The following is a 25,344-nucleotide window of genomic DNA, read 5'->3' on the forward strand; positions in this document are numbered from 1 at the left end:
AAGATGTTATGTCTTTCATCAACTCAAATAACACTAATTTTCCGTATCCCATCTACCAAACTCTCAACAAATTCAATTTGCCGCTGCGACAACCCATTTAACTATTTATGCAATCGTATCCACATATATTCTGTCTCCTATACCGCTGTGCCAACCCGTTTCTCAGGTCATTGAATAATTAAGCATTCCTTAGGTCCTCATTGTACGTAACACAAGTTTTCGCATGTCCTGTCAAACATAACTTTGTCTTTTGCCACAACTGTTCATGTGCCCAAGATCCCAGCTTTGCAACTACCATCAGGTTAACTGCAAAGGCCTACACGTCCTTTCCTGTCTTGCCTGAAAAACGATCGACTAGGCTAGCGATAGTTGAACGTACAGTGAGATCAATTAAACTGGATGCGGCTCGGTCCTGTCTCACAGCATGTAAACGCCTACGCAAGTCTGCATTGTCCTCTCTAAGTTGAGCTCCACCCCCACAGACCTTGCCGTTGGTGGGTAGGCTTGCGTGCCTCAGCGACACAGATAGCCGTACCGTAGGTGCAAACTCAACGGAGCGGTGTCAATTGAGAGGCCAGACAAACGTGTGGTTCCTGAATAGGGATAGCAGCCTTTTCAGCAATTGCATGGGCAACAGTCTGGATGATTGACTGATCTAACCTCGTAATACTAACCAATACGGCCTTGTCGTACTGTAATGCGAACGGCTGAAAGCAAGGGGAAACTACAGCCACATTTTCTCCCGAGGCCATGCAGCTTTACTGTATGGTTGAATAATGATGGCGTCCTCTTGGGTAAAATATTCCGGAAGTCCGGGCGGGTACTACTCAGGAAGACATTGTTATCAGTAGAAAGAAAACTCGCGTTTTACGGATTGGAGTGTGGAATGTCATATCTCTTAATTGGTCAGGTAGGTTAGAAAATTTAAGAAGGGAAATGGATAGGTATAAGTTAGATATAGTGGGAATTAGTGAAGTTCGGTGGCAGGAGGAAAAGGACATTTGGTCAGGTGAATACAGGGTTATAATTCATCATCTGTTATTTTGTTCCCCAAATACCAAAACTCATCTACTACTTTAAGTGTCTCATTTCCTAATCTAATTCCCTCAGCATTACCTGATTTTATTCGACTACATTCCATTATTCTCGTTTTGCTTTTGTTGACCTTCATCTTATATCCTATTTCCAAGAAACTATCCATTCCGTTCAACTGCTCTTCCAGGTCCTTTGCTGACTCTGACAGAATTACAATGTCGTCGGAAAAACCTCAAAGTTTTTATTTCTTCTCCATGAATTTTAATTCCTACTCCAAATTTCTCTTTTGTTTCCTTTACTGGTTGCTCAATATACACATTGAATAACATCGGCAATAGCCTACAAACCTGTCTCACTCCCTTCTCAACCACTGCTTCCCTTTCGTGTCCCTCGACTCTTATAACTGCCATCTGGTTTCTGTACAAATTGTAAATAGCCTTTCGCTTGCCACCTTCAGAATTTCAAAGAGAGTATTCCAGTCAACACTGTCAAAACTTTCTCTAAGTCTACGAATGCTTAAAACGTAGGTTTGCCTTTTCTTAATCTATCTTCTAAGATAAGTCGTTGGGTTAGTATAGCCTCGCGTGTCCCAACATTTCTACAGAATCCAAACTGATCTTCCCCGAGGTCTGCTCCCAACAGTTTTTCCATTAGTCTGTAAAGAATTCGTGTTAGTATTTTGCAGCCGTGACTTATTAAACTGACAGTTTGGTAATTTTCACACCTGTCAACACTTGCTTTCTTTGGGATTTGAATTGCTATATTCTTCTTGATGTCTGCGGGTATTTCGCCTGTCTCATACATCTTGCTCACCAGATGGAAGAGTTTTGTCAGGGCAGGCTCTGCCAATGCTATCAGTAGTTCTAATGGAATGTTGTCTACTGCCGTGGCCTTGTTTCGACTTAGGTATCGTATCTCCCATTTCATCTTATATACCTCCTCGTCCATTTCCATAATACTGCCCTAAAGTACATCGCCCTCGTATAGACCCTCTATATACTCTTTCCACCTTTCTGCCTTCCCTTCTTTCCTTAGAACTGGTTTGCTATCTGAGCACTTGATATTCATACAGGTGGTTCTCTTTTCTCCAAAGGTCTCTTTAAATTTCCTGTAGCGGGCATCTATCTTACCCCTAGTGATATATGCGTCTACATCCTTCCATTTGTCCTCTAGCCATCCCTGCTTAGCCATTTTACACTTCCTGTCGATCTCATTTTTGAGACGTTTGTATTCCTTTTTGCCGCTTCATTTACTGTGCTTTTATATTTTCTCCTTTCATCAATTAAATTCGATATCTCTTCTGTTAGTCAAGGATTTCTACGAGCCCTCGCCTTTTTACCTCCTTGATCCTCTGATGCCTTCATTATTTCATCTCCCAAAGCTACCCATTCTTCTTCTACTGTATTTTTCCCCCCGTTCTTGTCAATCGTTCCCTAATGCTCTCTCTGAAACTCTCTGGTGCTTTCAGTTTATCCATGACCCATCTCGTTAAATTTCTATCTTTTTGCAGTTTCTTCAGTTTTAATCTACAGTTCATAACCAATAAATTTTGTCTGAGTCCAAATCTGCCTCTGGAGATGTCTTACAGTTTAAAACCTGGTTCCTAAAGCTCTATCTTACCTTTATGTAATCCATCTGAAACCTTCCAGTGTCTCTTGGCCTCTTCGACGTGTACAACCTTCGTTCATGATTCTTAAACCGAGTGTTAGCTATAATTAAGTTATGCTGTGTACAAAATTCTACCAGGCAGCTTCCTGTTTCATTCCTTACCCCCATTCCATATTCACCTACTACTTTTCCTTCTCTTCCTTTTCCCACTATCGAATTCCAGTCCCCCACTACTATTAAATTTTCGTCTTCCTTCACTGTCTGAATAATTTCTTTTATCTCATCATATATTTCTTCAATCTCTTCGTCGTCTGCGGCGCTAGTTGGCATATAAACTTGTACTATTGTGGTATGCGTGGGCTTTGTGTCTATTTTGGCTACGTTCACTATGCTGTTCGTAGTAGCTTATCCACGCTCCTATTTTTTTAAATTTATTATTTGGTCTACTCCTGCATTACCCCTATTTGATTTTGTATTTATAACCCTGTATTCACTTGACCAGATGTCCTGTTCATCCTGCCACTGAACTTCACTAATTCCCACTTGTATCTAACTTTAACCTATCCATTTACCTTTTTAAATTTTCTAACCTGCATGCCCGATTAAGGGATATCACATTCGACACTCCATTCCGTAGAATGCCAGTTTTTTTTCTCCTGGTAACGAAGTCCCCCTGCGTAGTACCCACCCGAAGATCCGAATGGGGGACTATATTATCTCTGGAATATTTTACCCAAGAGGACACCATCAACATTTAACCATACAGTAAATCTATATTTTGATATTCTGAACCCAGTAACAGTAGGTCTTTTTGACATTCTTAGGAAGACTGCACACTTTTCAACTCATTTGATCAAATTGGTCAGTATCTGTCATGTAGGATCTTCTTCAGTTGTTCACCCACCCGATAATGATTCTTCAGACAATCTTGACGAACTTTGTATTTTAGTCCTCCTCAATCAATGTCTGTGTAGAAATAAAGACGGCTACTATTTACACTGGAATGTATGGTGCCTACCGTTGTTCAGGAATCGTCTGGAGATGGACTGTACACAAGTTTTGTTGTCGCCATTACTTATCCCTATTAACCGTTTGAGTGGACCGTGTAGCTATATCTTGAGGCAGCAGACTTCGTTGTCAAAGATGCCAAATCCATGCCAGTTGGAAAATCTCAAACACCAGTCACTACAAAATAAGTTCAAGTGCTGTTTCTTTGTCGCTCACGTATTTCATCTCCATTATATACATTCCATGTTACAGCTTATGACTTTAACTAAGTTCACAATACATATTAGCCTTTGCGCTTTCACTCTTTACGTCTTCTCTGAGTTGCCCTTAAGATGAGACGTTACTGCCATTGTCTTGTTCGACGAGATTTTGTGGTCCGCAACGAGTGTTCGAGGTGGGACGACGTTTTCATGGAGTGACTGCCCCGAGCAGCAGGTGCCTCCATGCGCGGGAATCCAGGTGCCCATCGCACCTACCGTGCAGATACGCTGCGTCCACTTTCGTTCTCAAGACATGAACAACAGAAAAAAATTTCTCGCGTAATATGTGGCTCAAAACAAACACTCACTTACTAAAATAGCAAAAATGCTTGCTTAAGGCCACGAGTATCCTTCGTCGGATGCAAAGACAGAGGGAATAATACACCACTTTCTTGAAAGTGATTTATTACCCCTCAAAGCATATCGTACTTTTTATGCCTGAGACCTTCTATCGTCTTGTATTAATTGTGACGTCTTGAGTCTTCAAGTCTGCAGCCATCTCTTAGTGAGAAGTCACCTCTTGAGGTCGCTAAGAATTTGTGATTTAACCAGTTCTGCAACCTAGTACCCAGTCAGTAATAATAAAGACCTTGATAACATAAAATACAATATAAAACACATTGGACGGTGGGTCCTAAACAGTCTAGAACGTTAGCCTTTAGCTATATTTGTAATCATGCATCTGCCCTAAAATATTTCTACAAAGCCGCTACGAAATCTCATGTCACTATCTTTCACCAGTGTTTTCAAAATAATGTAATGTTTCTTTTCATGAATGCCGATCCCCAATTCTTCCAGCAAGTCGTGTTTTCTCCCTTTCTTTTCTATGTGCAGGATTTCTGAATCTTCTTCTGTTCGCTTCAGGAAACGACCTGTTATGTATACACGATTCGCAAGAGTCGATTTGTCATAATTGGCTAAACTCAGGCACCTTTATGTTCCATGTACCTTATCGAAAATTTTCTTCCTGTCTGTCCATTATAGTCTGCGCCAAAGGAGGCACATTGAATTTTATAAACTCCATATCTTTCGAACTTATTTATCTTTTTACTGAGATCGCACTTTAGGTTATACCTCAGTAGATTATTTGTCTGGAATATTTTTTTATTGTCGTACGATTTAAAAATGTTCGCGATCTTTTGCGAGACTATACCATAGTATGAAAGCGCGACCATTTTCATTTTATCTTAGTTAAGTTAGTTCTTTCTGTACTTATTACCTTTACGCAGCAATGTATTAGTAATGTCTACTTTGTAACCGTTCATGACCACTATCTTCTTAATGTTCCTTATTTCCAATTCTCGATCCTTCCTGCTGATTAGAATATTGACTGCCCTGTGCGCTAGACTATGAAATCCAGGCTGAGGATGGCATGAATCATTAGGAGTGACAGCATCAGCTGTCGTCGGTTTTCTATAAACCGTAAATGTATGCTTATTTCCTGCTTTTTAATGTTCAAATAGAGGAATAGTAAACTGCTGTCACTTTCGTGCTGTAAACTAAACACAATTTTGCTATGCGCGACGTTAAACATTTTTACTATTGTATCAACGGCTTCATTGGAACATCAACAAACAACAAAGTATGGTCTGTGTATCGTTTATAACAAACAATTTTATCCATAATGGTTTGGTAAAACTTTGAAACCTTGTCTCCTATGTCACCATAAAAATGTCAGCAATGGTACGTGAAACGCTAGACCTCTTAGCTAAACCATTCTCTTGAACATAAAACTTACGAGTGATACTGAAATGGTGAAAACTTGTGAACAGCTGTAAAAGTTCAGTGAATTCGATGGCCTCTTCTCTTGAAATTTTACTGTACTTAAATAAATTTCTTTTGCTTTTCACTATCATTTCATTAACTGGAACACTGGAGCATAGATTAATGTCCAGTGAAACTAAACAGTAAGCGTCAGGTCGATCACAGTTACCTATGATGTAAAGAATATTTATTTTCATAGACTTAATTTTTTTAGGAATTTGGCTGAGCAGTGTAGTTATTCTCTGTGCTTGTTGCTACAGGTCACTATTGGACGAACTGGTTGGTGATCCTTACTTATCTTCAGCTGTGACCTTAATTTATAAACAGTTAATAGCAACAAAGATAGGAAGAAGCGACAACAGGGCTCCTCATCAGTCAATTTTCCTCTATGGGCGATTAACAAAACTGACATTATATTTGATAATGAGGAAGTATTAAAGTTAAATAAAGGACTAAAGCTTAATACTGAGCCGCCATTTAAGGCAAACACCATGAAGAAAATAACTGCTCTCTCTAAAATGACAACTGAAGCTGACAAATTAAGCAATAATGAAATCGGTCACGTCAGTCATAAGATGCTAAAAGTAGTAAAGACTGAACAGGACAAAGCAAAACAATAATACTCACAAGACTAAAGTTGACCAATTAATCGTCCGTTCCATAAATAAGAACCTTAATTAAAGGAAGGCCATTGCCAAAAAGCAGAGGAACGTAATACAGTCGTAATATTAAAGGTGGAGCAGTACACTGCGAAGATATTAGCTTTTTTGTCGAAAATGACCAAAGGACTTAACATCAGACTTCCAAGGGAAACTAAAAAATATTATTAAACGCTTGAATTGTCTGCTAAAAGACGTCGAAAAGAGAATATGTATTATTATGAACCCAACTGCACCTGAATTAAGATTATAGCTGAAGATACATAAGGATCAACATCCAGTTCGTCCAAATAGTGAACTGTAGAAACAGTCCAGCCTATAAGATAACTAGACTGCTCGACCAAATTTCTAAAAACTTTCGTCTATGACAACAAGCATTCGGTAAGTGGCAGTACGACTCTAATCGATGAAATTAAGGAAAAACCAATCACTGGTGCTTCCCGTTTGGTTTCACTGCATGGATCTATAGTGATTAAGCGGCAAACTGATAGTACTGAAAACAGTTAAATGAAGGCAAGGGCTATTGATTTTCTCGTTACAATCTTCAGAAACTGATAGAAAATTGCTTGTTGTCGCTGTCTGCTCTTCCATAGTAGGCACTGGTTTTATGAAGAAACAGAGGTGGGTGCGTGCCGGAGAATTACTAGTGTAAGCCAATTGTCCCCAATCCCCACATTTACGAGAAGTTCATCAGGTCATGTTCACAAGACTTGTTCTGAACCGACTAGGCATCTGACAAATGTAATAATCCTTTGGTGTTCAAATGTCATTGTTATTCGCTGTTTTATCTTGAAAATGGTAAAACAAAGAATGTTCAAAATAATTAGTTTTCCCCTTTTATTAAATATGAGGACCATTATTGCTCTTAAAAATGTTAAATATGAAGTAATTGTTGTTTTGGAGAACGATGTGACTGAAAAATAATTTTCTCTTCTTCTTTTATTTAACAAATCGCCACTCACTGGTTTTACAGTGATAAATAATTCTAAAATTGAAAGTAATGATTGTCATCCATTTTACAGTCATAGCGTTCTTCAAACCGACAATAATATCTTACCGAAAAATCGCATTGAGCATAATAGAATACAGTAAAATTATGAAGTTCGAAAACTAGATTAGTAAACAGAAACGATATTTCAGTGGTTGCATTGCCTACCTAACGCCGACGATAGCTATACCGATGAAATTTATTTTTAAAATAATTTCCACGTGAAAAGGCCTCAGTCCAGAACGGTAATCGTTATGGAAGTGACATTAAATTGCCAAGATCGTGTTGTGACAAGCTTCTAGATCACTTTCTCTTCTTCAGAAACGCTTTCCTTGCCATTGCCAGTCTACATTTTATATCCTCTCTACTTCGACCATCATCAGTTATTTTGCTCCCAAAATAGCAATAGTCATTTACTACTTTAACTGTCTCATTTCCTTATCTAATTCCCTCAGCATCACCCGATTTAATTCGACTACATTCCATTATCCTCGTTTTGCTTTTGCTTTTGTTCATCTTATATCCTCCTTTCAAGACACTGTCCATTCCGTTCAACTGCTGTTCCAGGTCCTTTGCTGTCTCTAACAGAATTACAATGCCATCGGCGAACCTCAAAGTTTTTATTTCTTCTCCATGGATTTTAATTCCTACTCCAAATTTTTCTTTTGTTTCCTTTACTGCTTGCTCAATATACAGATTGAATAACATCGGGGAGAGGCTACAACCCTGTCTCACTCCCTTCCCAACCACTGCTTCCCTTTCATGTCCCTCGACTCATAACTGCCATCTGGTTTCTGTACAAATTGAATCTGACAGTAACAATACCATTCTGACATCGAACACGTTCTGGGTGGTATTAACGATTACATAAGAACGACGAACATCCGTCTGATTTAGCACTATTGCACGTCAAGTAGCACTTTCATATGCGACTGGCAGTTCAAATGCGCTCTGTTCTTTCCCCCGCAGGCGCTCACACTTTCTTCGACCGGTACGGAGACAACTGCGGACACAATGGGTTACCTGATGACTCTGCTCGGACTGCACCCAGAATGGCAAGATAAGGCACAGCGCGAGCTAGACGATGTTTTCGGGACCGGAGGCGACTACTTGAGGCCAGTCACCACTGCAGACTTTGCCCAGCTTCCAGTGCTCGACGCCATCGTCAAGGTATGTTGGAAGATACCCTAACCGATTTTAGTGGTTCTCTTCTTTTCCAAGAATCAGCTACCTTAAATTAAGTAGCTGCAGCAACCATCGTTACGAAATGTTCCTTATTCTAAACTTAGCTGCACTTCAAATGTTATGACGTGCAGAACTCATTCCCTTTAACGAAGAAATGAAATGTAAGTAATTTTGAAATTGTCTAACATTTATAAAAACATGCAATTCCAAGGAGGATACATCCGACTTTATGCCATAGATGAGGTATATGCTAGCATACAAGTAACTAGAGTGACGCAACTGTAATCGGTGTCTCTGTCCGAGAATTCAGTGTGTGTCAAAGTCCCACGTGCAGATCATAGTCTCTGAGTGGCGAGGCAATGGATGCGAGAACAGCTCAATATCCTTTCTTCCAGGAGTGGTTCTGTGAAGTTTGGAAGATAGGAGACGAGGTACTGGCGGAATTAAAGCTGTGAGGACGGGGCGGGAGTCGTGCTTGGCTAGCTCAGCTGGTAGAGCACTTGCCCGTGAAAGGTAAAGGTCCCGAGTTCGAGTCTCGGTCCGACACACAGTTTTAATCTGCCAGGAAGTTTCATATCAGTGCACACTGCGCTGTAGAGTGAAAATTTCATTGTAGAAACATCCTCCAGGCTGTGGCTAAGCCATGTCTCCGCAATATCCTTTCTTCCAGGAGTGCTAGTTCTGCAATGTTAGCAGGAGAACTTCTGTGAAGTTTGGAAGGTAGGAGACGAGATACTGACGGAATTAAAGCTGTGTGCACGGGGTGGGATTCGTGGTTGGGTAGCTCAGCTGGTAGAGCACTTGCTCGCGAAAGGCAAAGGTCCCGAGTTCGAGTCTCGGTCCGTCACACAGTTTTAATCTGCCAGGAAGTTTCAGAGCTCAATAAATTCATCGCTGATGCAGAAATTTCTTGTCACGTCTTCGACAACTGTTCTTCTTAACTGAAAATTAAACAATGTAGCCTTTATAAGAATGAATCAGTCTTACTGTAGCATACTTTGCAGGCATTCTTTCTCAGTAAGGAAAATGTGCACTTATATTTCAATTTTTCTTTATGAGAAAACGTGAACTTGTAGTTCCTTTTACCCACTTTTCTAAGAACTAAATCTTCTTTGCATGTCTTTCCATACATCACACAAATTTCCATATTTTCTAGCGACAGATTAAAAGAACTGCATACACTTTTTAAGGTAAAGTGTTTCATTCACTGTGTTGAGCTGGGTAGTACGAAAGTGGACAGCTGTCACCCTCCTCCACTGTGGTTCAAAAATGGTTCAAATGGCTCTGAGCACTATGGGATTTAACATCTGTGGTCATCAGTTCCCTAGAACTTAGAACTACTTAAACCTAACTAACCTAAGGACGTCACACACATCCATGCCCGAGGCAGGATTCGAACCTGCGACCGTAGCGGTCACACGGTTCCAGACTGAAGTCCTCCATTGTGTGCCCTGATTGTGTTGGTGGGGAAAAATTAATGGTAAAGAACGTTTCTTCAGTTAGAAGACAAGAAAGGGAGCTATTGCCTCTGTATCTATAAAGGAAGATTTTGATATTTCCAGTATGAATCAGATAACTGAAATTTCTATGAAAGCAGAGCTCAAGGCAGAAATTCAAGAACGGCAGCACTATAATAAGAAAGGATTGGGGTAGTAATACGATACATTGGCCGTAGTAATTCAAGAACATGTCAAGAGATACACTTAACTGAAATTACTGCCTATTTTAGTACACGTTGTATGACATAGAACGTGAGTAATCAGATTTTAAATTAATGTTACTGAGATTTAGAAAAAGGAGTTACATTATATTAACAGTATGATCAGTACAAGATTTGGTATGTACCACATCCGCAACTGAGAGACATAATAATTAATTCAGAGAGATCAGGTTCAGTTGTACTAAATATTTATTCAAACCATGGCCGGTTTCGGAATTTTAAAATCCAGTCTTCAGGTGTATGAAATTATTCTATTTGGTAACGCATAACATGTGGTCGGGCCCGTCAGTTTAAGAGCTCGAATCACTGCATGCTGGCGGAAACTGTCCACCGTCGAGCAGCCGCATGGTAGAAACAGCAACTACGACTCAGGTTCCGCCAACATACAACGATTGGAGCTCCATCACTGATTGTCCCAATCGCATGTTATGTGTTCCCGAATACAGTAATTTCATACACCTGAAGATGGGATTTTAAAATTCCGAAACCGGTCGTGTTTTGACTAAATATTTAGTACAACTGAAGCGGATCTCTAAATTATTTAGTATGATCAGTGATCCAAGCAAGGCTGAAACCAACACGGAAGACAAAGGCAACTTCTATAACTGTAATAATGAGTCATTAAGTATCAACAATGTGAAAGTTACAATAGAGGATGCAAATGCCTTTACCTATTCAAATGGTTCAAATGTGAGATCATCAGTCCCCTAGAACTTAGAAAACCTAACTAACCTAAGGACATCACACACGTCCGTGCCCGAGGCAGGATTCGAACCTGCGACCGTAGCGGTCGCGCGGTTCCAGACTGAAGCGCCTAGAACTGCTCGGCCACATCGGCCGGCCTTTACCCACTCAGCTAGCGAACTTTGGATCTGAAATAAGGCTGGCGAGTTAAACAATTAATTTTATTCCAGTATAGAAACACTTTTACGTCTCTTAGTTGGCCATCCAACACTTCCTTTCCTAGCAGGCTCAAAAAAAAAAAGGAAGGAAGGAAGATTAGGTTTAACATCCCGTCGACAACGAAGTTCAAATGTGTGTGAATTCCTATGGGACCAAACTGCCGAGGTCATCGATCCCTAGACTTACACACTACTTAAATTAACTTATGCTACGAACAACACACACACCTATGCCCGAGGGAGGACTCGAACCCCCGGCATGAGAGGCCGGACAACGAAGTCATCAGAGAGGAGCACAAGCTCTGATTAGAGAAAAATGAAAAAGGCAGTCAGCCGTGTCCTTCCAAAGGAACCATCCCGGCATTTGCGAGAACCTTAAGCGATTTAACCGTGTGAGGTGCCACAGTGATTAGCACACTGGACTCGCATTCGGAAGGACGACGACTCAAACCCGCTTTCCGCCATCCTGATTTTGTTTCGCGAACGCCCTTGCCGCAGTGGTAACACCGGTTTCCGTCAGATCACTGAAGTTAAGCGCTGTCGGGCTGGGCTACCACTTGGATGGGTGACCATCCGGTCTGCCAAGCGCTATTGGCAAGAGGGGTGCACTCAGCCCTTCTGAGGCAAACTGAGGATGTGAAATAACGGGCGAGTTGTGGCGCCCTGAAAATATTCAAAGTTACAGTTGGCGGCCACCGCTCGGGCCGTTCGGCTAGCGGGAGCTCAGCAGGCCGGCCGCGTGGTGTCGGACATCGGCGGGAGCACGTGGTCCATCGGCCGCGTGGCTGGGAATTCCGCTGTGACGATGACGGTGCTTTGTCTCGATGAAGGAGACACGCCGGGAGTGCCAAAGATGGAGGACTTGTTAAGCCTTAATGGCAGACATTTCACAGTTCGTATAGGAATTAACAGTAGCCAGATGAATCATGATACCTCAAAAAGAAACATGTATATTACTATTATTTGCACGACGGTTCTGATGTGTAATCAGATTTTCAATATCTTCATTAGTTTAAAGTTTAGTATCTGACAGTAAATTATACAAGTAACATCCAGCAACGAATTTCCAAAATATAAACGCTTCATCCGATTCTGTCGATCGCCGTGTCTTTAGAAAGCTATTAGTGTAAACCTAAATTGGTATGAATTTCAGGCATGTAACTTAAATAGTAAATGAGTTATTGTAGGTCAAAATGGCCGATTACTATCTATCGCGTCAGGCCATAAGTACTCCACAATTACACGAAAAAACGGTAGCAGCATGCTTACAAATATATAGATTCATCCATATCTTTGTTTATATACGATATACGCTATTCATGAAGAAACTGGTCAATTATTTACTGTGTCTTAGAAAGCACAGAGACATTAGGCTCCTGGCCTACATTTTCTTCCTTTCTTTTGATATATGCGTATTTAGTTGCTTATGTATTTAATAATGTGTTTTAGAGCGTGTTTATGGTCCAGGCGTAGGAATATTTATTTAAATTCAGTTATTTAAATGTAACTACAGTATTTCGTACGTGCTTAAATATGTGTGGGGGTTCGTTGGTGAGAGCATTCTAACCAATCACAGCGCTCGTGAATGGGGAGACTGGGTGGGAGCATCGTTTCCGGAGAGGACACACGAGGTTGTTCTGGAGAATACGGGGCAGGACACGGAAAGTGCTGGACGTCGCGGCGGACGCACAGTGGCTGGAAAGACTTGGTTGGAGTAGAGTAGTTTGCGCGTGATAGCGAAAAATAGAAGTATTTCGGAATGCCGACCTGCGCTCTTGCGTGATTTCCGTGGCTTCTGCAGTGAAGACGTAGTGTGCGTTTAGAAGTGAATATCTCGCGAGCTATGTAGTTGTTCATAACTAATTACGTGCAGTACGAATCTACTGTTTCCCTGTTATTCAAGTTATATTTTATTTAATTGCTGGACTATCGACACCAATAAGTGTTTTGCAGAAATATACCGCATTCTCAAAAGTACTTCTAATATCGTACTTATCATTTAAAGTCGTTAAGACAGTATCTGCAGATTTTATTTAATTGCAATCTTTCATTTATAAATTTCTAGATTAATTCGCAATTGCCGAGTGATTGGAACCTTCGACCATTCGATTCATGTGCCTATTTATATTGTATATTGTAGACTCAACAGTATTTGGCTCGCAATGCGGCAACATCGTATCCCAGCACCTAGACAACGAAACCAGCCAAAACTTATAATATTGCAACTCTGGGTTGGAGGGTGAGTAGTTGGGGGCCATTTATTTCATTTTTTTTTTTTAAGCCCGCAAGAAGCCGCTTGATTGAGAAGTTGCGGCTCCGATCTCGTAAACTGACATACGGCCGGGAGAGCGGTGTGCTGACCACATGCCCCTCCAAGTCCGCATCCAGTGTAGCCTGTGATCTGAGGCTGACACGGCGGCCGGTCGATACCGTCGGGCCTTCCAAGGCCTGTTCGGATGGAGTTTACTTTAGCGTTTTAAGCTATTTAAGGAAACCCCGAAAAACCTAAATCCGGATGGCCGGACGTTGATTTGAACAATCACTCTCCGGTGTGGTAACTAATCACAGTGCCACCTCTGTCGGTGTACACGCTGATGACCTTAAAGTCTGCTCCTATCTTTAGATCGTTTCTCGTTCATCGAGATCCACTGATATTGCCACGACTTTGAACCCATGTTTTCGTGTACATTTCTTGAGTTTACAATGAAATGAATACCCTTAGCTGCATACAGGCGTTGATGTAAGTCAACGGGGACAGTTGAAAATGTGTGCCCCGACCGAGACTCGAACCTGGGATCTCCGGCTTACATGACAGACACCCTATCCATCTGAAACACCGAGGACACAGACGATAGTGCGACTGCAGGGACTTATTTCTGGCACGCCTCCCGTGAGACCCACATTCGCAACTTATTGTCCCGCACTATATTCATAGTGCCCCTGCCCATCATACTCATTACTCGCGGCTTTACCGCCGATTCCCGTAAGACTTCTGGCACTGTTTGTGCATCCGCACAGAAGAAGATGGTTAAATGGCCGGTGAGTCTTAACTGTATATATATTTCTTGACTTTATTTTTCAATGTTCTCTTAGTTGTTCTGACAATTAAATATTTTTTAAATTTTATTATTAATATATTTTCACTAGATACTACACATGGCACACCAGAAAATTAAAAAGATTAGGTATTTGTTGAAAAATTTGTCATCCGCGAATGACAGGCAGTTTTCCCACTAAAGCCATCACATTAAAATTTACTTTGGAGCCAATCAAATTAAAATTCTTAGTTACGCAATGTGTTCGGAAAGTTGCTGTGAAATTAAAACATGTGATGTGTTATCAAAAAATACGGTGGATAATTGTATTACAAATAAAGTAATAAGCTTGCGTGGAATTTGATGTAGTCTCCTTCGAGCAACTGTCTGTAGCTAGCAATTCACTTTTCTCAAAGTTGAATACACGAATGGAAGCATTTCTGAAAGGCTTCTTGTGGAAGGGCGTTCACAGCTGCTCTTTCATTGCCCTCTCAATGTCAGGCATGATGTCAAAACGCTTTCCTTTTAGCATGGTTTTAATTTTTGGATGATCCAGATAGTCGCACGGTGCTAAACCTGGTGAGTAAGGCGGACGTGGACAGATAGGAAAACTTTTTCCTGCCAAAAACTAGTAAAACAAAAATGAGGTGCGCCACGGCCTGATATCGTGATGAAGGAAGCCATTGGCGCAATTTTCTGGTCTCTTTCATCGTCCACCGTTTTGCAGTACGCCCTTGTAAAATTCGATGTTTACAGTTATTCCCCTATGAACGAACTCCATCGCACTATGTCCTCGATATCGGAGAAACAATGAGCATGACTTCGATATTAGATTTTGACTGAGGTGACTGTTTAGGGCGAGGAGATGCACTAGTTATCCATTGAGAACTCTGAATTTCCGTCTCAGGGTCATGCCCACAGACGGCAGATTCACCTCCAGTAAGAATTTCGGACATGAAGTCCGGATCTGAATGAACGAAAGTGGTTCAAATGGCTCGGAGCACTATGGGACTTAAAATCTGAGGTCATCAGTCCCGTAGAAGTTAGAACTACTTAAACCTAACTAACCTAAGGACGTCACACACATCCGTGCCCGAGGCAGGATTCGAACCTGCAACCGCAGCAGTAGCGCAGTTACGGACTGAAGCACCTAGAACCGCTCGGCCACAGCGGCCGGCACTGAATGAATGCAATCCTTCAACTCCGTGCAAACTGACACACGATATTCCTTCTGTTCTCCACTCAAAAGTCTGGGAACAAATTTTGCACTCATTCGTCCCATTTGCAAATTATCGTTTAAAATGCTCGTCTTCTACTGACCCATTTTTTCAGCTTGTAACAGATCTTAATGTACACGCGTTGTTCGAAATCCACGATGTGCGACAGACGCGGTAAACACAACCTCACTCTAGTGTCTCTGGACGATGACAAATCAGAACGCGTTCTAAATGGTTGTAGCGTCTGCAGTTACTGCTAGAAAAATTCATTCACTGTATTTTTGTTCACACCTCGTACCTTAAGCGATTTATAAAATCACAGAAAATTTAAATTTGGATGGCCGGACGAGTATTTGAACAGACACTCTCCAGAATGCAAGTCCAGCGTGCTAACCAGTGCCTCGCCTCTGTTGGTGGGCAGACTTATCATCTTATATTTTGCTCCTACGTTTAGTGTAATGAGCTAGTTTCTAGTTCATTGATGTCCACCGATATTGCCACGACTTTGCACCAATGTTTTCGTGTATCTTCCTTGACTTTATTTTTCAAAGATCTCTTAACCGTTCTGAAATTTTTTTATAATTTTATTATTAATATCTGTTTCAGTTAGATATAATACATGACTCGTCAGTAAGACAAAAAAAATAGGTACCCATTGAAAATATAGTCGCCTAGAAGCTGACGTAATTTTCTCACTAAAGTAACCACCTTTAAATTCCTTTATAGGTGATCAAATGAAAATTGTTAGTTATGTAGGGCGGTTTGAAATTTGGTGTGCAATTACAACATATGTTGGAAGTGACACTCACGGGCGGTTATACAAGTCTGAACCCGTTTAATTTGGTGGGAAAAGCATACTTGATTATGATATGCCCCTCAGATACACAGATTGTAAGTAGGCTGTTTAGGTTTTCTTATTGGTAACGCCACGTAGTGCTCTGTATGAAAATCACTGGCTGTGCTGTGTGCAGTCTGTGGCTAGTTTGCTTGTTGTCTGCCATTGTAGTATTGGGCAGCTGGATGTTAACAGCGCGTAGCGTTGCGCAGTTGGAGGTGAGCCGCCAGCAGTGATGGATGTGGGGAGAGAGATGGCGGAGTTTTGAAATTTGTAAGACTGTCATGAGCTGCTATATATATTATGACTATTAAGGTAAATACATTGTTTGTTCTCTATCAAAATCTTTCATTTGCTAACTATTCCTATCAGTAGTTAGTGCCTTCAGTAGTTAGAATCTTTTATTTAGCTGGCAGTATTGGCGCTCGCTGTATTGAAGTAGTTCGAGTAACGAAGATTTTTGTACGGTAAGTGATTCATGAAAGATATAGGTTATTGTTAGTCAGGGCAATTCTTTTGTCGGGATTATTGAAAGTCAGATTGCGTTGCGCTAAAAATATTCTGTGTCACTTTAGTGATATACAGAATAAGTAAAGAGAGAAATGTCTGAGTACGTTCAGTTTTGCTCAGCTGTTCGGGTATCAAATAACGTAAGAGTTTTTCCAGCACAGTCATTCATAATTTTTCAAAGGGGACGATTCAAGTTATTTCAGTTTTTGTGTCACAAAACGTGGGTGGGCGATTGCGGTACGCTACAGATTTTGCTGTTCCCCTAAGAAAAAGGCCTGTTGGAGCAAGGTCCGGCGAGCGGGAGTTCCACTGGTTTATTGAGAAGAAGCGTCCACCAAAAAACTCTTCCACAGCACGCATAGTGTTGTTACCTGTGTGCGCAGTAGCACCGTCTTGTAGAATCTGCGAGTAGCGGATTTCGTCCTCCTTTAGCTAGCCAATGGAATCGTGATTCATTAAACAATAACGTTCAGTGTTTACAGTTTATTCTAAAAATAGAGATCCAATAATACGCCTTGGGATAGGAAATTTCGAAATTTGTGGTAAGGTCTTATGGGGCCAAACTTAAACTACCTTGCACTAAGGACGACACACACACGCATGCCCGAGGGAGGACTCGAACCTCCGATAGGGGATGCCGCACGGACCGTGACAAGACTCCTCAGCGGCTACCCCCCGCGCGGCGCGCATTGGGATACTGCTAGTTGCTGCACACAATCCAATTTCCTGATCACGCAGTGGCGTTTCAAGCACCGCACGATGACTCTCCGCTTATCATAATAGTGTGTTAGCATTATCAGAGAGGTGGAACCAGACCTCGCCTGTGTATAAGGTGAAATCAAGGATATCAGCGGTATTCCTCCCATTGAAAGATGTAAACAATTCGCAGTAACGGATTCGCTTTTCATGATCTCCATCTGTCAGTTCTTTCACTAACGTCACTTTATACGAGAACAATTTCAGTGTTTCTCTAACTTCTTTCTGCACGGTTTTCTTGAGCCAGCGAACGCCATTATTTTACTGGGCCGGCCGCTGGTGACCGAGCGGTTCCAGGCGCTTCAGTCTGGAACCGCGCGACCGCTAGGGTCGCAGGTTCGAATCCTGCCTCGGGCATAGATGTGTGTGATGTCCTTAGATTAGTTAGGTTTAAATAGTTCTAAGTTCTAGGGGACTGACGACCTGAGATGTTAAGTCCCATAGTGCTCAGAGACATTTGATTTTATTTTGCTGGGCTCTGCTGCGCAGACTCAGAAATATCCAGCAGCTTCTGTTCGTTTAGTTTACGTGGTTCGTTCGGCATCCAACACTGAGCCTGCCTCTCGAAATTTCTCAACAGGCAAATGCCTCCTGCACTAAATCTGTGTATCTATCGCCTTGATGAAAAACACGTTCGCCAAGAAAAATACGTTCGTCAGTTGAAAGCGCCATAATTTAAGAACAAATTACACGTCTAAACACCACACATTGTAATCCACAGCTTTCATTAACTGAAGCTAACAGTTTAATGCTACGCAACAGTACAACGAATTGAAAAACAATCACGTCCCTAGTAAAAGGCGGTTTTATCAACTTATGTTCTGCCATCTTCTAACTTCGTTTCGAATTTCGAACGCAGTTTACATCCATAGTGCGTAGTGAAGTACGCCCCACCTGTCTGAACTCGCTGTATTATGAAGTTCAAATAGCCTCTGTGTAAAACATATTCATTATTTGAAGATGTCATTGGCATATACACTGAAGCGCCGAAGATACTGGTATAGGCACGCGTATTCAAATACAGAGATAAGTAAACAGCCAGAATACGGCGCTGCAGTCGGTAAGGCCTATATAAGGGAAGTTGTATCGAGCAAATGGACGTGTACGGGAATGGAGACAACATCATGAATCAATGAAACCTGCATGTCGGCAGCGGGCTGTTAGAGCTGTTGGAGGCTCTGTAATGGTGTAGGGCGTCTACAGTTGGAGTGATATGGAACCCCTGATTCGCCTAGATACGACTCTGACAGGTGACACGTACGTAAGCATCCTGTCTGATCATCTGCATCCATTCATGTCCATTGTGCATTCCGACGGACTCAGACAATTCCAGCAGGACAATGCGACACCCCACACGTCCAGAATTCCTACAGAGTGGCTCCAGGAACTTTCTTCTGAGTTTAAACACTTCCGCTGGCCACCAAATTCCCCAGCCTTGAACATTATTGAGCATATCTGGGGTGCCTTGCAACTTGCTGTTCAGAAGAGATCTCTACCCCTCGAACTCTTGCGGATTTATGGAGAACCCTGAAGGATTCATGGTGTCTGTTCCCTACAGCACTACTTCAGACATTAGTCGAGTCCACGCCACATCGTGTTGCGGCACTTCGTGCTCATGAAATTAAGTTACCTTTTCCTAGCTGCGGGAATTTGTCGCAGCGTGCTGTGGAATACGCCGTGCGATGCGGGTCGTAGGGTGCTGCGTGAAACGTTTACTTAGGCGCGGCGCGGCGCGGTGCGCGTCATAACCTAAAAAATTGCACCTGATAGAGTGATACGAGAACTACCTCCTGATACCTTTTTTTAACTCAATGAAAATTTTGTGCTATTGAAATAGATGAAATGAAATGTCGTGTGGCTAGGGCCTCCCGTCGGGTAGACCATTCGCCTGGTGCAGGTCTTTTGAGTTGACGCCACTTCGGCGACCTGCGCGTCGATGGGGATGAAATGATGATTAGGACAACACAACACCCAGCCCCCGAGCGGAGAAAATCTCCGACCCAGCCGGGAATCGAACCCGGGCCCTTAGGATTGACAGTCTGTCACGCTGACCACTCAGCCATCTGGGGCGGACATTGAAATAGATAAACACTTGAGATTTTAAGAAAAGTTGATTTTTCGCGCTTCTCGATATTTATCACGCCATATCTCCAAAGTTGTCGTACAACAACATAACTTTATAATTGCCTTCGGCAGTATATGTCGACAACGTCTGCAAAAGTTCTCGCCAATAGAGTCGGTAATAGTGACGTAATAAATTAAAATGTAACGTCTGACGCGAAACTTTTACCAAACCAACGTCCAAACTGTAGTAAGCGACAAACTTTTTCCAGTTACATTTTTTGTGGGGTGGGGTGGGGGGGGGGGGGGTGAAAGCGAGAGGAGCCATCTGCTAGGCCCGAGGCAGTGCAGCGCTATAGTAGCAGCGAAGACAGTGAAGGCCTAACATGCAGTGCACTGATCGAGCTAAAAAACTGTTAATTTTGGCACTCCGAAAGTATATGGAAGTTAGGGAAGAGGAGAAGGCCTGTATATGATTGCAAAGAGTACTCAGGAAGCCCAATACAGTGAGACGAATGTTCTTGCATCGTGAAGAAGGAAGAGCACATAAAATTTTAGTTACAAAACATTTGCTCGACGATTCGGAGAAGTTTATGGCATTTTTCAGAGTTACACTCTACCAGTTTCATTATTTCGTTTCGTTAATTGAAGACAAACTGAGAAGTAATTCCTGTAACCGAGTGGCAAAATGTATTCCATTGGACATAATAAAAGACATCTACATCTACATCATACTCCAAAAGCCACCTAATGGTGTGTATCGGAGGGTACTTTCGCTATCACTACCTGATCCCTCCAACCCTGTTCCACTCGCGAGTAGTTTTATTCGTTTTTCTTCCGATTTACGACCAAATTAAGTCTTTTTTTCATTTGATTTTTCCACTCGGCATCGGCCGCATTCCACAAAATTTGCTTTTCGGAAACTTGTTCGGTAAGTTGCTCATCCTCTGAAGCATAAAAGCGGTAAGCCGACATTTCTGGCGATTGTTTCTATAGCAACGCTGTTAAAAATTGTCTGTTGTTGCCTGTGCGCGCGATAAAGCAGTGCAGCTGTCGTCTCGCTGGTGCTCAGTTCGACTTCCCCCGCTCCTCCGGCCAAGCAAATCGCTGTGACGTGCGGGACAGACTCCTTCCGAATAACTCAAACGTTTCTCGCAGGCGGAGCCCGCTGCGACACTGCGTTGTCCGCACTCGAGATGGGCCGTTCGCGAACTAACGGGTCCAAAGGAACGGCTCACTAAGATGAACGGAACGAGCGAGGAACGAATTCTAAGGAACGGTCTTTCATAGTTCACTTCTGTCGCAGCTTCCTACGAGAATGGGAAACGGTCGGTCTCGTTCCCGCAACGGCACGTCTCTCGTTCCAGTCTCGGTCCCGTTCCCCTCGGTCTCCGTCTCGCTCGGCCGGATTCTCCCTTCTTCGCGTGGCCACTCGTCGCAGTTTCACTGCCGACTGCTCATAGTTCAGTATCGAGTTGTTGTTCGTTTCGTTCGCTTCGCACGCCCATTCTAGATCTGTTTCAAACCTTTTTCTGAACTCTGAACTTCTGGTTCTTTTCGTATTCTATTCAGCGTCCATGACCGATAATTAAAATGTATTTTATAATTACGTAAATTGCATAAAAATTACGTGGTATGTAATACATACATCTTTTCAGGTAAGAAAACGGCGTATCAGCTTACTACACTATTTCCATAAACAGTAGAAGAAATACTTGTAAAAAGGCAAGATTTTTTGTTATTACACATGCAAAGGACGTCGGCACGGCCACGAGTGGCCATTTTCGGTCTTTTTTTGATCCAAGGTAAAAGAGCATGTTCATTGTTATGGAAGGCAGACCGACTTACAACCGAATGAAGTCAGCGCTTCGTAATCGAGTATGTGGTGTCACATTTTGTAAAGAGAATACGGTAACTCCTACAATATCATTTTAGTGGTACAGGGTGGCGGACGAAAAATCGGCCCCGAGTTCTAGACTGCTCATTGTCGCTTACCGATCGTCATCTATTGTTTCGAAGTTGTTTGCACTAGCTTATCTCTTATTTCTTCGCTGTCTAATTATTGCATGTTTATCTGTTCTGCTCGTAGCTGTCAACAAATCGTGCGTAATTGGCGAGCAGTCCGTACTCGGGGCCGGTTTTTCGTGCGCCACCTTATATTATTTCACTGCGATCAGCCACATAACGCTACAGTTGGCTAAACGAGAGGTTTTGCAGAATCACGAAAATTACAAGTGTGTGAGAATTCTGTTATGCATAAAGACTCTGTACTCCAGGGGGGAGGCAAGTGTCCCCTCTTGGCGCCTTCCATCTCCAGTGGCCTATGCTACTAATTTTCAATTTTTCATAAGAACCTATACCAAGCATTTTTCATAAGAACCTATACCAAGCACAATGAACGGTGAACGAGTAAAAATGAACGGTCCCAAAAAAGAGTGATCACCAGTGAACTAGTTCCCTAGCATGGACGACTTTGACCATCTCTAGCGCGCGCCCTAGGAAAACGATCTCGTATGTTTGCACTGTGCGAGTGAGCAGCGGGCTCTCGCAGGCATTTTACGCAGCACGCTGGAGGAAATTCCCGCAGCTAGGAAACGCTTGCTTCAGGTTGGATCGCTGAAAGTGTTGTTATTTATACGAGTGCGTTACCGTGTCGTATCGTTATAGTTTTTGCATCGCCTAACAGCGTTTGTATATCTACTATTTCGGCGTTGGTGTCTCAGTAGTTATTACCCCAGGATAGCTGGGAACTTTTTGGTGTGCGCAGTCCTCTCGTGCCGGGCCCCTGGCCATGTCAGGCGGACCCGCGTCCACTATGGAGAAACTCGCGGAGCAGCCTTCGCGACCCTCCGACTCTTGCACCGCCGCCCTTCGAGGAGGACCGCGTCGGAAACGCCGCTCGTCCCGGCCTCCCGTCGCGCATAATGCTCTGCCCACCTCGCAACGGGCGAAGGATCGCTTGAATCGCGCCAACCGCCACAAATCGCCGGTGGACACCGCCGGCACTGAAACCGATCATCATGAAGACTGTCCACCGTCGCGTGTCAGGGTCCGTTCATCCGCGTCGTCGTCGTCGTCCGACGATTCATCTGACCGCCTAGTAATTGATCTTTCTCGTAGTGAGGCGGCGAACACATCGGCTCTGTCTGACCACCACCCGGCTGTACCTGCACCTCTTTCTACGCCGTCCCGCCACCGTAGCGAGTCTTCTGGACACCCTGACCCAGTCGGAAAGTCCTCTGGCCGTCGCTCCAGACGCCCCTCCGCCCACGCGGACTGTGGTGGCAGCGGATCGTGTTCCGATACCCCCCTGCCGGGGGACGCCGCACCGGATGGTCGTGTGGATGAGGAAATGACTCATGCTCCCGACCCTCCTTCTCAAGAGATCCCGTCAAGCCCTCTGAAGAAAGAGAGGATACCCCCCATTGTGGTATATAATGTCACTAATTACACGAAACTGAACACTGAGCTCCAGCGGCTCATAGTCGGCCAATTCAGAGCTGTTTACCAAAAAGATCATGTGAAATACCTGCTTGACAGTAGGGACGACTATCTTACCATTCTCGATTTCGTAAAATCAAAGGCGATGCCTTACTTTACCCACCAGACGTCGGGTAATCGCCGCACCAAAATCGTCATCAAGGACTTGCCACCAGAGGTTACGGCAGAGGAGGTCAAGGAGGAACTGCTTCGACTCGATTTCGAAGATCCTTTGGTCCACCAGTATAGCAAGAGGAATCCTGAGACCAGGGCATTGATCCCCTGCCCTACCCACGTCGTCTCCCTTTCCCGGAGGGAGGACATAGAGCGGATTTACCAAATCCGGTATCTTCTGTACACGAAAGTCCGGACTGAATCGTACGAGGGCCGCAACGGGCCAGCCATCTGTCGCAAATGCCAACGTTTACGACATACTGGGAATTACTGCTCCCTGCCGTTGCGGTGTGTTAAGTGTGCTGGCCCACATTTAGTGGAGAACTGCACACTCCCTGCTTTGGAGAAACCTACCTGTGCCAGATGGTTGGGAACGACGTACGATCCCCACCACATGGCATCCTGGAGGGGGTGCCCTGTTTACCAGAAGGCACTGAAGTCTTCTTGTCCACCCAAAAAGAAACCAAGAACAAATCGACCTCCCCCACCGCTACGGGACATGACCGACTATCCTGTTTTGCGGGGTCAGCCTGGTGCACTGTCCTCAGCAGCCACTCTGGTACCAGCCACTTAGGCACCAGATGGTTCGGTGGCTCCTGTGCCCCTTCCTGCCCAGACTCCCACGACATCCTTTGCTGCTGCAGCCCGGTCTCCTCCTCATTGTCTGTCTTCCGTGACGGCTCCCACTGCTCACCAACTACAGGAGCCAGCTGCAGCTCCCTCCAGTCCATCTGTGGCCCTGTCTTAGCCCTCTGCCCCTACCCCCACTCTGCCTACTACTACACCTGCTCCTGCGCGCCGTAGGGGCAAGCAGACCACCCGGGACCCTGCCCCAGTGGTGGAGGCTGATGCGTCCTTTCGGGCGGACATGCGTGAAATCCTCCAGGTCATCTCCTTTTTCACGAAACCCCACATCCGGGCTGTTATTCGTGACACTGCACAAAAAATCCGTCAGTCGGAGGACGGGCTCTCCAAGGTCATCGCCCTAGTGGAGGGGCTTAGCCAAATATTGTTGTAATGGCGAATGGACCTCCACACCACCACCAGCCCCCTCGGGATCTGGTCACTTGCATTTTTAATGCCAATAGCATAAAATGTATGAAGACAGAACTGAACACCTTCCTCCATGACTATCGTGTGGATGTTTTACTGGTCACAGAAACATACCTCAAACCGGCAGACGATTTCTGCCTTCAAAACATGGTGTGTTACCGCTCTGACCGCCTCGACCGCCGTGGTGGAGGCACAGCTGTATTCCTCAACAAAGCTCTTGTCCATACCCAAGAGACTCTCCAGCCAATGGAACACATAGAGGCCACAGCAGTTACCATCTCCACACGCCTTGGTGCCATTACCTTTGCAGCAGCGTATTTGAGCCCAAACAAGCCACTGCTGGAAGCAGACCTCCGCACATTGTCGTCCTTTGACAGGCTCATCATTGGGGCAGATCTCAATGCCAAGCACCCAGCTTGGCATTCTCGCATGTCTAACCCCAAAGGCCGGCTCCTCCTTGATCTGGAGGATACTTTAGCACTATCAGTCTATGGCCCCCACGAACCTACCCATATCCCAGTCCGTACTAACTGCCAGCCAGACGTTCTGGACGTGGCCATCCTCAAAAACATCACCGCTCAGTTTTCACTGGAAGTTCTCCACGAACTGGCCTCTGACCATGAGCCAGTACTCTTGCACCTCACCAATGCTGCCCTTTCATTTGATGCTCGTTCCACTGCGACCTTCACCAACTGGGACAAGTTTACCAGGGTACTTAATAACACCATTCGACACGACCTCGATTTGACAACACTGGCCAATAGAGTCCGTGCTGTGGATTACCTTACCGCCAAAATACAGAAAGCAGTGAAACTCTCCACCTCCACTGCACCTCGAAATTTAACACCCCTGGACGACTTGCCCCCTCTGTTACGAGAGCTGAAGGTGCAAAAGAACCGCTACCGCCGGAGGTGGAAGCAGTTTCGTGACCCCCAGGACAAACGCCAAATGAGACGCCTCCAACGCGAATTCAGCCACCGGCTCGCCGAATGGAGGTCTGAACAGTGGGAGGACAGGATGTCCACTTTCCTACTCCACCAAAAATCTGACTGGGCTGTCATTCGCACCCTGCGGCGTTCTAAGCCAGCGATTGC

At 43.9% G+C, this 25,344-nt stretch overlaps 1 protein-coding gene across 1 annotated transcript in view; it reads left to right on the forward strand.

Annotated features, from left to right (window-relative positions):
* LOC124789151 (cytochrome P450 4g15-like) overlaps positions 1-25,344 on the forward strand; it is a 163,156-nt gene that overhangs the window by 116,459 nt on the left and 21,353 nt on the right. The window contains exon 2 of the mRNA XM_047256445.1: positions 8,292-8,492. Coding sequence (XP_047112401.1) covers positions 8,292-8,492 — 201 coding nt within the window. The remainder of the gene's footprint in view (positions 1-8,291; positions 8,493-25,344) is intronic.

Source organism: Schistocerca piceifrons, chromosome 3 (genome assembly GCF_021461385.2).
Source record: "Schistocerca piceifrons isolate TAMUIC-IGC-003096 chromosome 3, iqSchPice1.1, whole genome shotgun sequence".
In the NCBI taxonomy this organism is placed as follows: domain Eukaryota; kingdom Metazoa; phylum Arthropoda; class Insecta; order Orthoptera; family Acrididae; genus Schistocerca; species Schistocerca piceifrons.